This window comes from Vicugna pacos, chromosome 7 (assembly GCF_048564905.1).
Source record: "Vicugna pacos chromosome 7, VicPac4, whole genome shotgun sequence".
NCBI classification, from domain to species: domain Eukaryota; kingdom Metazoa; phylum Chordata; class Mammalia; order Artiodactyla; family Camelidae; genus Vicugna; species Vicugna pacos.
In genome coordinates, this window is record NC_132993.1 from 30041517 (window position 1) to 30059854 (window position 18338).

An 18338-nucleotide genomic window follows, 5' to 3' on the forward strand; every position below is an offset into this window, starting at 1 on the left:
GTGTTTCATATATACTGTGTTTAGCAGAAAGGGGATAGGGATATGTAGATTGATTAAACCCAAGCTTTCAACTCAAAATATTTTGTCTGGAAAGCTAAGGAAAGGTATAATTCTTTACCGTTTTAAAAATCAAATGCTTAAAGCAGGCTTGAAAAATTGAGACGAAAAAAGACTGATACGGAAAAAACAGCAAAGAAAGATACTGAATAAAATTTCCTTGTTTCCTTTATAGTTTCTTTTTTTCCATTTATTTTTTCCAAATTGCATTTTACAGTAGAAATGCAGACCACTCTGGATAGCTCTGGCTCAATAATGCTTGGTGCTCTCCTTTTAAGACATCATCTTTTTGCACTCCACTGAACAGAAAACCATCCCTTCTACTGGCATGAACTTCTGCCCAATGAGACACTTGCTGCAGCAGGAGCACAGAAAGCACTCTGTGGACGCATGCCAGCTGAAGTTGTTATAGGTCACCCGCTGCACTTCGGGATCAATGGCATTGTGGCATCCTTGACATACCTGTTAAGTCAATTATGCAAAGAAGAGAAAAGGATGAGAGATCAAATTGTGATGGCAGCATTTCTATGTTAGAGCAAACTCAGAGTATCTCTTCAGATGGTAAATTAAACTAAGAATGACAACCTCAAAGATACACAACTGAGAATGACCTTCTAGCTAACCTTCATAGCTAACAGCTATTAATGGGGGTCTATATGTGAAGCACTGTGAGAAATAACAGTTGAAGTCCAAACAGGTGATTTGATGCTTATAAGATATCCCCATGGTGTTAAAGGCAGAAGGTCTTGATGATGAGTTCTAAAGCAGTGTGTTTAGTTCCAGCATATTCTACTGGATCTCACATTAGTAGTTTTAAAAAAGAAAAGTTTTATGATTCTTTTCTATACCACCAAATGCTGGTAAGGATGTGGAACAAATAAGAACTCTCATTCATTGCTGGTGGGAATGGTACAGCCAATTTGGAAGACAGTTTGGCAGTTTCTTATAATAAAATTAAACATACTCTTATCATATAATCCACAATCATGCTCCTTGGTATTTACCTAAATGAGTTGAAAATGTATGTCCACACAAAAACCTGCATGTGGATGCTTTATTCATAATTGCCAAAACTTGGAAGCAACCAAGATGTCTATTAGTGGCTAAATGGATAAATAAACTATGGTACATTCAGACCACGGACTACTATTCAGAGCTAGAAAGAAATGAGCTATCAAGTCATGTAGGGCCCTTAAACACTGTGAAAGTAGCCAATATGAAAAAGCTATGTACTATATGACTATATGGCATTCTAGCAAAGGCAAAACTATGGAGAAAATAAAAAGATCAGTGGTTGCAAGGAGTAAGCAGCTGGGGGCAGTGAGACAGATGAATAGGCAGAGCACAGAGGGCTTATACAGGCCAATGAAAATATTCTTTATGATATTACAATGATAGATTTATGTCATTTGTCCATTCTATACATTTGTCCAAGCCCACAGAATACACAACATCAAGAATGAATCCTAAGATAAACTGTGGACTTTGAGTGATTATGATTATGTCCATGTAGATTCATCCTTGGTTAAAAAACAAACAAACACATACCCTTCCAGTGAGTAATGCTGATAATGTGCAAGGCTGTGCATGTGTAGGGGGAGGGAGGATATGGGAAATCTCTGTATCTCTTCAATTTTGTTGAAAACCTGAAACTGCTCTAAAAAAGTCTTAAAGAATTTTCCTCATTCATTAAAGCTTTGCAGTGATAATTTTATCAGACTTACTTATGACACATGAGATTATTAACACCACTAATTTCCAGACAGTAGTAAATGAAAGTCATGTTCAAAGTAATTAAGGACTCAATCAAAAATACTTACAGTGTCTGAGAATAATTAGTTTGCACTAAAACTATAACTTGCAGTTAACTGGCTTCTGTTCTGTCATAAGTCATAATTTACGTGTAGTCTAGTATCATGGAATACTACCACTTACATTCCATATACCATTTAGTATATATGCATGTTATATACAAATAAATATATGACATACACACATCCACACAAACACACATATTTGCTTCTTTAGCTGGACATGTATAGGAAGAAAAAAAATGAATAACCCTTATATTATAGCAGAAAATAAACCACCCAGTTGAGAGCTACAAAACACTAGACAGTCCATATGCCTTCTTGTTTGTACATGTTATGAATGAATGTGCCTGAAGTGTTTGTTTTAAATATTTTATAACAAGTGAAGAAACCAAAAAGACTGTCCAGCATTACATCAAAGTGACTAATCTTCTTTACCCTTGGTCTCTTAATGTGATTGTCAGGAATTACTGAGAGATGAGAGTGGGTGGGTTGTGTGGGTGGGTTGAGGGAGTCATTTAGCCTGAGCCTTCTCACTTGAAAAGATCTCAAAATGTGGCTGCCACTCAGTGGGTGAACTGGTTTAGGGTGTGAAGGGAGGCCTTGCTACAAATATCCATTTCAGACCTGCAATATAATTCCCGTATTTTTTAGAACCACAGGGCTTTTAATTAGAGATTGTTGCTCCTTAATTCACACATTACATCAACCCAGTCTTCCCTGAGGAGCAAGGGAGATACTATCTTCGTGTTCTCAATATTCCTGAATACAACAAAAAGGAGTGTTCTGATCACAAACATACTTATTTTTAGCTGCACCATGAAAGCAATTGCTATTGTAGATACTCATTTTTTATAGCTTTGTAATTCATTTAGAATGTTGTTCTTTGTAGTTTTCTATATTTCATATTAATTTTTCAATATTTTAAAACCTGTTTGTGTAAAATAGAAGCATTTCACACTCAATTTTTTATTCAATTGCTTCATTATCTCAGCCCTCTAATAATATTTGTGGATCTTTTTATAATATTTTAAAATCCACTTTTTCATTTGCAGTTTTAAAAAAGTGGTAACTACTGTTCAATTCTACATAAAATTAAGGAAATTGTTTTGGTAAAAAAAATAACAATGAACATACTGAATGATACAGGAATTTAGGGTTTGTGGGTTTCATAAAATTTAGTTTTATTAATAATTTGATTGCCATTGATCCCGAAGGTAAAAACTACTGATTCCTAATTCTTCATAAATCTTAAAGCTGGCCAGGCCTCAACTGAGGGTCTAGAGACTCAGGACTGGTCAGGGAGATATGTGCTTCACCACTTTCTGCCTGGCATTCAATTTTCCTGGGTTCTTAAACTGCTAATAATTCAATGAGTTATTTCCTTCAATCCCTCCTACTTCTTTTATTTTATCTGTAATATATAACAAAATTGTTAATGACACTTGTAGTATGGGTTGGCAGGAGAGTCCTATGAAATCTCAGAGATGTGAATTCTGGCAGGGTGGGGAAAGGAGCCATTTGACATTGGAATTCCAGAGCCCATTCAGAGACAAACTAAGTGTATTTCCCATTATCCTCCTCCCAGGTTAATTTTTTTCCTTGGAAATGCCCTATTTTGAGTTGAGTTCTTGGCTTCGGGTCTAGGTCTGAAAAAAATTCATATTCTTACTCCTTTTTTTTTTTTTTTAAAGATCACTGCAGATCAATGCCCTGAAGTAGATAATCCTCAAATTTTTCTATCATTTAACATATTTCATGGGTAGCTGTCTTTGCCATCAGCTAAGGTTTATTCAGGTGACGGAAAGATATGTTCATTTTAATGTTAGGCAAAGGGCAACAGTGAATCCTACTGAGAAAGTAAACCTTCTAAAAAAAAAATCATGCCTTATTATAAAGCTAAATAATTAAGAGATTCTCTCATTCTCTTTCTAATCTTATCTGAGGTTATTTCTCCCCACTGATTATTGCAATGTAATGGAGAGAAGCTTATAACAATTAAATAAAATACCTTTGTCTGCTTAAAGCTTTATTCAATAAATATTTGAGTATCCTCTGTGTTATTCTAGTGTTGGAAATAGAATAGAAAAAAACAAAACAGACAGAAACCCTGCCTTCATGGAGTTTACATTCCAGTCCTTGAGATCAAGGTCACACGCCCTACAGTAAAATGGACATTATGATAACCCTTTTTTGTAGAGAAACTGTTGCAACAGTATTCAGAGAACCGTTTTTAGGTAAATTATATATCAAGTCACATGGTGATTCAACGTCTTTTCCCCAGGTATAGGGAGGGTCCACACTGACCCCAAAGCAAGTGAGAAATGTAAAACACAAGTCAGTTACTCAAACACTTGATAAGCGCAGACACTGAGGGTATGGAAATAAAGAGGAAAGCTCTATCCTCCAGCTGTTTATAGTGTGGTGGAAGACACAGATGAGTGATAGTAATAATTACACTCATGTGGGCAAGCACACATACACAGAGCCCCATGAGAACAGAGAGGCAGCCAGCCTAGCCAGAGTGAAAGGGGTAGAGCCTGGGGCAGCAGGACAGGTGTTCTGAAAAAGGTTAGGCCTCAAGTGAGTCTGGGGGAATGTGCAGGCATGGTTAGGTAAAACAGGGAATAGGAGGGTGTACCAGACAAAGGAATTAGTGTGAGCAAAGACAAAGAACAGTGTATAAACTAGAAAATGCAGGTAACTTGTGAAAGTGTATGATTTGGGTTAGATAACAAGTAGAAGTGGCTGGATCTATTAAACAAAGGCTTAATGATCAGTTTTACATTATAGAAAGACTATCTTCCATCATCATGGAAGATGGCTTTGAATAAAAAGAATGGAAGTGGGGAGATCAAATTTGAGGTCACTACCACAATTCAAAGGATAAATAAAAAAAATCCGAGGTAGAGTAGTTGTAATTGTGAGTATCTGAGATATATTGATGACGCAGAGTTGATAGAAAATGATACCTGATAGATTATATTGGGGGGGCAATGGCTAAAGGTTGAAAATTGGCACTAACATCAAAATTTTTTTCCTTATTTTCATAGCATCATACTCCTAGAACTATATAAATATGCCATTTTATCCCTTAGCCAGGAGTCTCCTCTACTTGAAAGATCAGGGGGATCTTTAATTAGAACTTATTTTTCTGCATATAAAGTAAACATCTACCCTTTTAATACCCCCTGTAGTATAAGCTTTACCATATATGGTCAACTCTTTCTTTATCTAATTTATCTGTCTCTGGGCCATCATGCAGCAGAAGCTCTGTATGAACAGGGTAGATCTATATATACACACACACACACACACACACACACACACACACACACATATACTCTCACATTAAATGTTTTAATGTTTGACTCATGCAAATAAATCTAAATATGGAAGTCAAATTTTGTTATAAAATTTTGTTGATATATATTGATTCAATGAGGGTTTAAGAAACAGGCCCTGTATAATTTCTAGGTAACAAAAACAAAGCCCTAGTGGGTGACCTGGTAACATGAACAGAAACATAAACACTCAAACAGAGCTCAAGAATATGAAGATACCCCCAAAAACCTTAATCTGTTTCATTTTAATTATCAAGTAGCACTTTATAGTGTAAGCTGAGCAGACAGAACCCTGAGGTTGTTCATCATCATCAGTGCATGTATTATTTTTAAATTACCTGGATTTTAACATCCTATGGTAGGAATCACATGTTTCCTATCTGACAGTATTACTTTCTGTTTCTCCTTCGTAAGGGGCTTAAATAAAGCAGGTCAAGGCCACCACATCCCAAGGATGCCCCTTACCACAGCATGGTTCTTCACATAGCAGGGCTTGCACACGGGCTTGTCATTGACCATCACGTATATTTCCCCAGCTAGGATGTTGTCACAATCAAAGCAGCAGAAGTGTTTCAGATGCCAGTTTTGGTTTTCTGCCTGGGTATACTCATTGCTGAATATCAGCTGGAAAGAGGATAAAAATAAGATGAATCAGGTTTTTTCCTTTTTGCTACAAATGACCAAGCCAGGTTTTTTAGATCAATAAGGAATTTAGATCCACAAGGAGAATCAGCCTACTTTTCTTGGGTCTGAAGTCTGAAAATAACCTAAAGTTCGAACTGAAGTTATTAGTTCAAATCAATCTTTTGCTTCTGGACTGTCTTTCATTGGTCAGCACAATTAACATGGATACTCAGAATGACTGAAATTAAAAGGTTTTTTAATTCAGCTTCTTTGGATGTAAATAAGCAACTGATGCTTGGTTAACTCATGTTGCCATCTCTCTATGGGTGGCCTGGGTAGCGTGGTGAGACCATATAAGGATACAGAAAGGAGTCTGCCTGCAGGCGGCCCCAGAAAACATACCTCATCACAGCCAGCACACCGGGGTTTCTCACTGTCACAGTAATGTCTGCCACAGTACAGCTTGCCATTCTTCCAGAAATAAATCATGTCGACCAGGAGTTCATGGCAGGTACTGCAGACGAAGCAAGCTGGGTGCCACAGTTTATCATAGCCGGCCCTTTCAGCATAGATGGCCGGGTCTCCTTCCTTCATACTCAGTTTGCAGCAGTAGCAGGACTGAAAGGGAAACCAGCCAAAACAATCTAGTCACCCTAAGGCTGGCATTTCTCATCAACAGTTTTAGTAGGAATTCAAAGAAACCACTTAAACAAACAAACAAACAAACTCTACTGAAGTTAGTAATTTGTTCTTGTAGGCAATACAGTATTAGTATTTCTGTGAAAGGGAATCTCTTGGCTTTCTCCAGGCTCTCCAAACCTAATTCTTGTACCTAATGTGTAACAGAGCATTGTTTATTGAATTAAAGCTGCTTATGGAAAAAGACTAATAGTAATTTTCACCTCAATTTTAAGTAGTTCTCGCAAAAATGATTATCTTAGAACTGATTAGTACTTTTTTTTTTTTAACAGGACTAAACCTTGGTGGTTGATATGCTAACTGGATCTATGAGAAATACATTACAGTAAGTTTAGTTCTTTTTGTTGTTGTTGTTCATCTGTGTCACAATTTTCTTCTACTTTCAAGGCATAAAAAAAGATTTAATTTCCCTCTCTAGGAGAGATTTAAAAAAATATGATTGACCTTTTATCCACATAAATTTAAGTTTGAATTTTAGGCACATTCTCACAAGCAAAACTGAATTAACCTAAGTATATATTATTCTTATTTATGGGAATGGATCAAAAATTAACACCAAAATTACGTTTAGAAACAGATTCTAGATTGTATGTCGTATTTCAGCATGACACCAATGCTAACTACTATATATACATAAAACTCAATTATCTTTGACAACAGATAATGAGAAAACTTGGCTTTAGACTAAGGTTTCAAACATGATGATTCTCTAAAATAAGCCTGAACTGAATTATAATTCATTTTTTTCATCTACTCCCTTTTGGAAACAGAGGGATACACCCCCTCCCGAAATTCGAATGGAATGACCCCATAATATACACCAATTGGACCAATATCATGACCACTTCACTTACATACTGAGTTCTTTTTTGTTCGGTCGATTTGTCCTCCATGGCCCCTGCCGCTGTCATGGTGCTTCTATCCCCGCCAGGAAGGTACGTTCTATTGGAGCCCTGAGCATTCATCTCACGGGGAAGTTTGACATCTCCTACTCCCAGAGCCTCACTCTTATATTTCTTCACAAACTGCTCCATCTCCTTCACCTCTCTGGGAGACAATTCATGGCACTTTGAAGGGTCCTGGTCATGTGCAGGGAGCTGCTTTGCCAGCTGCTTCTTCCGGTACTGCGCCCCCTCTGAGCCTGCCACTGGCTGCTTCTCCTTGGGCAGCATCTGCATGTACTGCCTGGCCTGGACCACAGGGAGACTAATGTTAACTGGGAGATGCCTTGGCCATCAGATAAACAATATTTTATAACACTCATCAGAATCAAATAACTTAAGAAAGAAGCCTGTTTTATCCATTAATAACAGCTGATCTTCATAATATAAATATCTTGGGATGTTAACACATTAAGTGGTACTAAATCGGCTTAGGTCAGTAAAAATGAACACATTTTTCTTCATGAAATTAAAGCTTTTTTTTTCAATTTGCAAAAAGACTTGGGTTACTAATGTTTACTTGTTCCAATTATACAATGGCAAGAGAACACAATTTTTTAGGCAGCATGTTTAGAATGGCCTAAGGATCATTAGTATTTTCATCATTATAAGAAAATGATATCATCACAAGATTCACTTCAATGATTTAACTAACTTTCTTAGAAGATTTCCAAATGTTTCATCTAGTTGTTTAATAATAGTGGAAGGAACTTGACACAAAATGGCATTGTTTTTGCCTTACATAGTAAAAGAACTTTAATGTTGAATATTTTTGAGTTCTAAAAAGATGACAAATTCTATTCTTTAGATATTCTTTATCATCTTAAGAGAAAACTTTAGAGTAAGATAGAAGTTACTAGATTTATATAAAACATGTGGTTTTCATCTAATTAAAAATGTCAGGCCATTTCTTCCAAAAGGTTAACAGATATAGGTAGTCGGAAAAATTCTATGAGGTATCTAATCTTACTTTCAAAAGACTAATAGGAGTTAGAAGTCAGAGTAATGGGAACCCCAGAAAAATATCAGATCTGAGATCAGTTAGGTCACTGAAGGAATAGCCCTAAATAAGTAGCCCAGGAACTTTAATTAAGGGACTTCCCTCCCCCTTAATATTTACCAATGCCTGATTCTGGACAGGAGGAGCCCATTCATAGGTAACTGTATTGATGGAGACATTCTTCTTGGCAGCAACTGGATTGGTCAGTATCATAACATTGCGTTTATACATGGGAATTCCATCTGACTTTAGCTTTGCAATCAGGGTGGTATACTTGGTGTCTTCAAAAAGTTTCCCCACTTTTCGATCCTCTTCATTGCTCAAGAGGACGTCATGCTCTTCTTGGCCACACTTGCAGTTACGACATATTTTTCTATAATTTTGGAGATAAGTAGGCAAGATTAATTATATGATTAATTATACCTAATCAATCATACATACATAGTTCATAATATACTTTTACACATATTCTATATAATGGTATGCAAAGGCAAGTATTGCGGGGAGGTGCGGGGGGCGAGGGAATTACAAGTAGCTTATCCATAAACTTAAGCAAGGAAACATAGTGTACCTTCGTTTTATAAGACTTTGAAAAAGTTGGGTTTTGATTAAAAAGTGCATGCTCAAGGGGGCATCCCTGAGGGTAACCTGACCTGGTAGTCTTCATTCGCTCAACCAGATAAATAAAACAAAATCACCAAAAAACTATCACAGCAAGTGGTTTCTATTTTACTGTATGATAATAGTTCATAGCCATTACTCACCTTTTTCTTTTTCTTTTTTTTTTTTGGTCTCTTTTTAAGTGAGATAAGGAGGTTAATACAACTTCTCTGATCAAGGATGGTAATCCTAGACTGAGGTTTAGCTTTTCTCCTTTCCTTTCCTGTCTCCTTTCCAATTTCCTTTCCTCTCCTTTCTCATTTCCCATTTCCTTTCTTCTTCCTCTTTCTCTCCCTTTCCTTCCTCCTTCTCTCCCTTTCCTTCCTCCTTTTATTTCTTCAAATATTTAGTGATTACCTATCACATGCTCCCTTATACATAAGATGACAGATAAATGAACATCTCTGGCCTTCTTATAGTTGAGGGACACCATCCCCTTTCTCCAATTTGGTCTGGCATGTAATCTTTCATTCATGCAAAATATATGAGTGTCCATGTGCCAAGCAATGTACTTGATACTAGGACATAATGGTGAAAAAAATTAGGCCCAGTTTCTGACATTCTAGAACTTACCACCTGCTGGGGAGACAGACATTAAACAAATAAAAACACAAGCATATATACACACACATGTATAACTGCATTTGTGATAAGAAAGTATCTCAAAGGATACTTTGCCAGGATATAATTTTAACTTGGAACTAGTGAAGAAAGGACTCCTTAAGAACATTACTCCATAAGAAAGTGACATGTAGGTTGAATCTGAAAGATGTGTACAACAGGTGTGAATTGTGTTTGTGTATTTGAGAAGGGGTAAAGAAAGCAGAAGAAAAGCTTCCAAACATCCTGGGTAGAAAGAATGTTTGTGGTGGTTCTGAATTAGGAAAGAGATTGTACCCTTAGGTCCCATGATCGGAGAAGTCTGTACAACTGCAGTGAGGTAAGTCAGGGGGTGGTGGCAAGGCTGGAGAGGCAGGCAAGCATGAGACCATGCAAGGGTATGTAGGGCACATTAAGAAATTTGGCTTAGGTATACGAGGAATCAGGAGGCACTGAAGGCTTTTAAGTAATGGAATAACATGATTAGACCTATCGTTTTCAAAAATTGCAATACCTGACATGTGGAGAATGGATTAGAGGTAGATGGAAGTAGAGAGACCAATTAACATGTCAATGGTGCATCCAGTTTGCAATGGCAAAGTTCTAAGTAACAGGGATTCTACTGCTACTTCAAGAGTCAAATTTACATCTTGGATGGTTACTGTTTTGTCCTAGGTAAGATGTATAATAGCTTGGACTAGACTATTTGACAGTGGAGATAAAAAGAAAGGAACAGATTTAAGATATCCCTGAATGTGAAACTGACTAAACTTTGTGGATGTAGTGATGGTGAAGGGAAGACCCAGTCTGCTAAAAAATGAACCCAGGTTTCAGGGATGAGTATGTTGGTAGAGGGAATGTGATTTATTAGAGTGCAAATGCAAAAGAGGAACAGATTTAAGGTATGGGGGAAAAACGTTGGTGAAAGGTATCCAAAACTGAACTACTGTTAAGTTTGAAATATCTATTAGACAGTGTAAAGATATCAAGTAGATTATAGGATACACAGATCTAGTGTTAAAAACTGTAGCCTGGTAAAAAGGGTAAATTCGAAAGTGGGGGAATGACATATATACTTATATAAGTTAGACAGAGGAATCTGAGAGTTTTTAAAATATTCTAATATCCTTACATTGTTCAGGAAGATACTGAAAATATAGATTGACATTAGACGTTGTTAAGCATGTATTTTAAAATATCTAGATAACTAAAGAAAGAAATATAATTTCTAAAGTAATAGAAAAAGGAATGAAAATATAAAAACGTAGTTAGTCAAACAGAAGGCAATGAAAGAGGAGAAAAAAGAAACCTAGGAAATCAGGACATGTAGAAAGCACAAATTAGACAGTTGATATTATCCAAATATATCAACAGTCACAATAAATTGACTCAATCCTCCAGTTAAAAGATAAAGGCTTTCAGAAAGGTAATACAACAAAGTCAAACTATATGCTATTTGTAAGAAATGCTTACATTTTAAGCACATAGAAAGGATGAAAGTGTAAGGATGCAAAAAGATAAACCAGGCAAACCAGTAAGGTATTAAGTTAGATACCTATCTATATTACTATCACACATTTAATGCTTTTTCCCTTAATGTCTATTAAAGAGAGTCATTATATAGTAACAAACATCTAAAAACACCTCTATGATTTAACAATTCTGAACTTAGTACAGTCAAATAACCTAACTTCAACATATATAAGCAAAAGTAACAGAACTATAAGAAATAAATGGACAAACCCATCATTATAGTGAGACCAAAAAATTAGAATAAGGATTTGAATAATACAATTGTCAAGCTTGACCTAACAGACACATAAAAATATCATATCCAATGACTGAACATACATTATTTTTGTGAGTATTTGAAACACTCTGGAAAACTGAACACCTCCTATGCCACAGAGCAAGACTCAAGAAATGCCCAAGGGCTGATCATCAACCACATTATCAGAACAGAATGCAATTATGTTAGAAATCACCAGCTAAAAAGTAACTATAAAGTACTTAAAAAAGAAAAGACTCCTAAAAAATTCAATGTTGAAAGAAAAAAATTGCAACAGAAATTAAAACAAAAAGCATTTTAGAGAAAAAAGAAAACAAAATTATTACTTCCTGAAAACCTGTAGAACACAACTAACAGGATGCTGAGGAGGAAATTTACAGTTAAGTATGCTCAAATTAGAAGGAAGAAAGATTTTTAATAAGCTAAGTGTTTAACTCAGAAAGCTAGGAAAAATTCAGACTAAGTATAAAGAAAAAAGAAGAAAAATAAAGATAATAGCAGAAGCTGATAAAGTAAATGTTTGCTTGTCATCAGATCCACAAAAAGCATTCAATGAATTTCAACATCTATTCTGTTTACATTATTAAAGTAATTTTAGCTGTAGAAGGGAATTAGGATTTTAGGGAAGGGTTTCCTGGGGAAAAAAATCCCGCAAGTACTCAGCATCCATCATACGTAGTGCATTCATTTTAGGATCTGAAGCAAGAAAGCAACTTTGCCATCACCACTTCATTCATTTTGTCCTGTGGGTACTAGGCAGAGCAGTAAGATCAAAGAAATAGAAGTTGTAAGGATTCATCAGAAAGGAAGAAACTAAACTGCTGTTAATCACAAATGCTATGACTGATCATTTAAAAATGTATTAGCATCAGTATGAGTTTATTAAGTTTTCTGGATTTAAAATTAATATAAATCACTGGATTTCTCTACATACAAAATTAGGAAAAACTCTTAAATAAATCTCTTTGTCAAATAACAAATTATTAAGTAATTATAGTTTTTTTGGTGTCCTGTTTTCTTAAGGCAAGGTATGCAAACTGAAAACATTAGATCTGACTTGTACAGTCCCTGAAAGAGTTAGAGAAGGAGACAGACAATCAGAGACAGGAGGCGTGGGGAGGCAAACTACTTTCCTTGCGCACACACTGGTCAGAATTCTTTATTTGGTAAGAATTCACTGAATAGTTTGCATGTTCTAGTTCAACTATAAAAGACATCTGGCTATCTCATACTTCCATCTAGTGGAAAGGAGCGTACTATCCTACTACAGTATGTTCTTCATTCTTGTTCTTCAGTTAACAAAAACAATGTGATGATTCATAAAATGATCACATTGCTTTTGCATCAAGTTTAAAATCACATCCTCCTGAGGGGAAAGAGGTGGTGTGGGAACTTAGTTCTTAACATAGATAAACAGATCCTTATATGGCTGTAAACTATGGTATGCATCCTAATAATTAGGAAAGTGATTGACTAAAAAAGGAAGTAATAATGTTACAAGGACGTGATGAATACTAAACTTCCTTTGGAAATTATTATCCAATTCTAGCAGTACAACATGTACACCATGAAATGAGGGGAGTGAGACTCTAGAATTTGAAAGACAAATAGTAAAAGAGTAAGTGAATTAAAGCCTGCTGGTTTTCTAAAGCATGAACTATGACAAGCTATATAGCATGGTTAAATATAGTTAGAAAATGTTTATATATTAAAAGGTATATTAACCAATGACATAAGAGCCATCTCTATACCTTTTCTTATTATTTGTCTTGGCTATTCTTAGAAGATTTACATTCTGAAAAAATCTACATTCTCCATCTCTTCACCCACCCTGCATACCTTTATTAAGCAAGTAAAACCAACAGCAGCAGTGATGAGGGAAAAAGAAGTAACTAAAGAAGTCAGATGATGCCTGATTATCAGTTTTCTAATTGGAGAAAACCTATGATTGATTCATGACAGTCTTTAAAATCACAAATATATTATAAGCCTCATCTGCATCCTCACTTCAACACGGTGACCTGCAATAAGAGAGTACTTAGCAGGAATGTGACTCAAGAAGGGTAGGGTGGTTCTTTTAGTTAGAGTTGTCATCACTGAAGCAGCTGGAATGACCACATCCCTTCCAGACCCCTAACACTAGTGGTGCATTTCTACAATAAAAAGGGACAGCTGCAAACCACTAGGCAAGAAAAAAACCTATAAAATCAAGAGCTATCCACTGTGTCAATCTGTCCTATTTACTACTTATCTAGGTTTTTAAAAAAATGTTTAAAATCCTCTTTTGGGGGTTTTTGTCTGCAGTGTTTTATATTTGAATCTCCCATATTTATACCAAAATTTTTTATTTTTAGAAGTATCTTTTAAGAACTTTTAAATGTATTAAAAGGGAAATTTTGTTGAAGAATTGGGAAGAAAGGGATACCATTATCTTGGTATCTGAGAGAAGGCATGAGAATGAATGGAACATATACCACATACTTAATTTCACCCTAAAATAACCCAGATTCCATCATTCTTAAGAAAACAAGGAACTTTTAAAAACTGGTTTTATACCAACCTGAAACAAAACAAAACCAGGGCACAGGGGAGCACAGTGACCCAAGTGCTAGGGGCTGTGCTGTAGTGTTTGTACAGTATCTTTCCTCAGATGATTCACACATAACTTTTGATAATATGTGGAGACTTAACAGTTTATTTTTATTAAATATATTTGAGCTATACCAATTTGATAGCAGTTTTAGAGGAAATCAGTCCCCATACTTAGCACAGTTGTCATATCCCTAAATCTTCTAAACTGCCCTAGAGCAATTCTCTCCAGACTCTCCATGGGATGTTAATAAAAGCTGTATTGGATAAAAAAAGACAGGGTGGAGAGGTTCTGAATTAAGTTAGTTTAAAATAGTCTTTTAATGACTTTTTAAAAAAAGATTCAAGGGTAGGCTGGTGGACTGGGAAGTTCCAAGATGTGGGGAAAGCAGGGTTATTTGTACTAAAAGCTCTTTGTACAAAAAAGTTTAACGTTGCTAACACATACACATGCAAAGATTAATATGCATGACAAATCAGAACTGTATACTCAAAATTTTACATTACAATTCAGAGTTCTTGAGTTAAGTCTAAGAGAGTGCCAAAATTTACCAAAAGCACTGCCTCAGAAAAGAAGACAGATTTAGTTTCAAGCTGAAAGCAGTCAAGAAACTACCCCTCATCCCCTCTGAAGAGAAATTATTTTTACATCACTATTTGTAAAAATTATTAATTTTCCAAGGCAAGTAATAGCAACTGGAGTGCTTTGACATGCCGCCAGCATTCACAGTGATTTAAAGGGATGGTCATGGCACTGCTACAAACCAATAACTTAAAAGGGCTGGAAACTGCCCTTTTACAACAGGGATATACATATATGGACTTAAGCACGGGCCTCTGTTATAGAATGCAACACAAGCGTTAATCCATTTATGGTGGGGAATTTTCAGTTTTCAGCTAGCTCTAAACTAATCAGAAATTCTCTGGACAGATGTATGCTATATTCAGGTAACACATTTCTTGTAAAAAGCAACTGTTTTATTGGAAGGATTTATCACAGATAAGACAAAAGAGTAATTCTACTACTTATATGATAAATGTTCTATGGTTCCAGTATTATTTCCAATATGAATAATTGTCTGTAAACTCCTTGATACCTTGGGTTTGTGTCTTGCATTTTATAAATATTTGTTATCTATAAATATTACTTAATAGTGTGCCCAGAAGATAGTAGTTCTTCTATGGTATCAGGCATCCTTGACCTTTTATTCTCTTCTAGTCTTGCAATCATTGGTGCATTAAAGAAAAGGAGAGCTCACAGTTAAAATATCATTATCCACAAAGATGTCTATGCCACAAAAGTGCCATAAAAGAGCCACACTGTAGGGTAGACAGCCTGGTGCAGATCACAGTTCACTGGGCAGGAGAGTGTAAACATGGGTTCTAGTTTCTGTTCTGTCCTGTAGAAAGGTGATTAAGCAAGGTTTTAGCAAGCTTTGGGTCCAAATTCCAGCTCTGCCGTCTATAAGCCATGCCTTAGTAAGTTATTTAACTTTCCTAAGTCTTTGACGTCTCATATATAAAATAGGAATACTACCACTTACCTTAAAAGGTATTTTGAGGATTAGGTGCAATCAGGTAGATAAAGTGCTGTGGTAAGCAGAATTTTAAGGTGGTCCCTATGACCTTCACCCCTGATGTTATTTCTATTACATTTCTTTATATGGAAAAAGGGAGATTATTAACGTGTGCCCAATCTAATCACAAGAGCCCTTAAAAAACAGTAAGTTTTATCTGGTTGGGAGCATAAGAGGAATTCGGAGATATGTGAAGTGCAGAAAGGATTCTAAACACTGTTGCTGACTTAGAACATAGAGGTTACCGTGTGCTAAGGAAAGTGAGTGGCTTCTAGAAGCTGAGAGCAGCACCTGGCTGACAGCCAGCAAGGAAACAGGGACCTCAGGCCTACAACCACAAGGAAATGAATTCTACCAACATAACTGAGCCTGGAAGCAGGCTCTTCCCCATGAGTGTCCAGATTAGAGCTCCACCTGGTCAAACTCTAATTTCAGTCTTTTGGGACCTGAAAAAGAGAATCCAGCTAAGCCTGGCCACCTAAAGCACAAATGGATGTTGAGATAATTAAAGGTGTTGTTTTAACCTGCTATATTTGTAGTAATTTGTTATGTGGCAACAGCAAACTAGCACAAATGTTTATCGGTGTATGACACATAGGAGATGTTCATAAATTATATTTCTTATTAATAAATAATACGCTCAAAGTCATTTTTTAACTTCCTCAGGTCTTAGTCCCTTGATCTGTAAAATGAGGTTTGGCTAGCTAATTTATGAGTTCCACTCTAAACTTCTGTATGTCTAAGAGTTCACCTTCAGCTTTTTACAATTGCTGAGACACACCTTGAACAGGCAGTCATGCCTGTTGGATCTCTTCCACTCTCTAAACCCATTCTGCACCCTTCTGCACAGTACCCTGTGCTGTGTCCTAGGAGACTGACCCCTGAGGACTGCAGCAGTGCTCTACCTAATTCCCAGCAATGGAAGGCACCAGCAAGAGGTCCAGATGATGAAGAAAATGAGGTCTGAGTATTTTCTGGCTCCTTACAAGTGTATGAGGTGTTAAGGGGAATCACTTTACCTGAGGTGTATGGAAGCAGGGAAAGTGAGTGCTATGGACTGAATTGTGTCCCTTCCCAAATTCATATGTTGAAGCTCTAACCCCCAATGTGACTGTATTTAGAGATAGAGCTTTTAGGAGCTAAAGTTAAATGAGATCATGAGGATGGGGTCCTATCTGATAGGACTAGTGGCCATATAAGAAGAGGAAGAGAGAGATCTCTCTCTCCACGTGCACACACAGTGAAAAGACATGTCAAGATACTGCTAGAAGGCGGCCATCTGCAAACCAGGAAGCAGGTCCTCACCAGAAGCCAACCATGCTGATGCTTAGATCCTGGACTTCTTGGACTTCTAGCCTCCAGAACTGTAAGACAATAAACTTCTGTTGTTTAGGCCACCCAGTCTATGGTATTTTGCCATGGAAGCCCAAGCTAACTGACACAGAGAACAAAGGAGACTTCTCAGAGACAGTGCTTGAGCAGAGGCTTGAAGAGAATGGGAAGGACTTTTTTTCAGGTGTGAGATGTAGGGTGAGATGTAGGGTCTTTCCAGGCAAAGGGAACATGAAACAAGGCACAGAAATTTCAGGAAACAGCATATGTCCAAGTAGTCGACGCACAGGGTACTTGAAATGGGAGGGGAGGCTGGTGGAGTAAGCAGAAGCCAGATGCTGAGGTTTAACATCAAGTCCAGAGGGAAAGCACTGAAGGTTCTTAAGCTATTGGGAAGTTTGCCTAATAGTATCCATTTTCAAAAGACCATTCTTGTGGCTGCAAAGAAGGCCAGACTGGTAAAAGTGAAGAAGAATTAGGCTCTGATTTCCATAGTATGATCCATGAAGCCCTCAGGATCTCAGAAGTCCAGAGTCATCATGAAGATGGAAGAGGAGGGGTCCTGGGACCCCACATCCACTTCAATCAGCAGTTCTGTGGCCCTGGACCAGACCTGGAAACTTCGTTACATTCAGGACAATCAGGCTTAGAATATTTTACTTCAAAGACTGTACTGAAAATGGCTCATATGGAGGTCAAAGGCCCCAAGCCTCAAGCCTTCCAGCTCTGGTGAAAAGGGCAGGGAATTATCAAAAATTCTGAGAAATGTGTCTGGACTCACGTCGGGAAGAACTACTAAGTAACACCATCTGGACAGACTGTATAAACCCAAGCTAGATTGGAGGCTGTGGCAAAACCCTAGGCTTTTATCATTCTTAATAGAGTCTCAGGTCATACCCAGGTAAACAGATGAGACTCTGTAGAAAAATTAAAATAAATAAGTGGATTTCATACCATAGAGATCTGCTCTTATCTGACATTTTTATCTGAAAGTATAAGATGAAAGTTACCTGCAATATAAAGATAATACAGAGCAAAAAAAAAAAACTACTATAAACTAACCTTCAGTTTTAGACAAAAGATCACTTAGGAATGGGCTTTAATTCGCAGTTTCTGGCTAGTGTCGCAGTCAAACTAGAGTACATTTTAAGACTGTAAAGTAAGAACTGTGCCCAGCAGAGGGCAGTGCAGCTCTCCACAAAGCCCACTGAGTACAATAGAGAAAGTGGTGCTAACGTTAAGAGCTGAAATACATATATTCAAAAAATAAATAAATAAATAAATACAACTTTTAAAAAGAGCTGAAATATTCTAA

General features: G+C 36.7%; 1 protein-coding gene across 3 annotated transcripts in view; it reads right to left on the reverse strand.

Annotated features, from left to right (window-relative positions):
• Nucleotides 1-212: 212 nt before the first annotated feature.
• Nucleotides 213-18338, reverse strand: part of TES (testin LIM domain protein) — a 44636-nt gene continuing 26510 nt past the window's right edge. For all 3 annotated transcript variants that reach the window (XM_006206165.4, XM_072964626.1, XM_072964627.1), the window contains exons 3-7: nucleotides 8597-8849; nucleotides 7390-7725; nucleotides 6239-6454; nucleotides 5678-5836; nucleotides 213-519 (exon numbers count right to left, since the gene is read on the reverse strand). In XM_006206165.4, coding sequence (XP_006206227.1) covers nucleotides 331-519; nucleotides 5678-5836; nucleotides 6239-6454; nucleotides 7390-7725; nucleotides 8597-8849 — 1153 coding nt within the window. In that variant the 3' untranslated portion in view covers nucleotides 213-330. The remainder of the gene's footprint in view (nucleotides 520-5677; nucleotides 5837-6238; nucleotides 6455-7389; nucleotides 7726-8596; nucleotides 8850-18338) is intronic.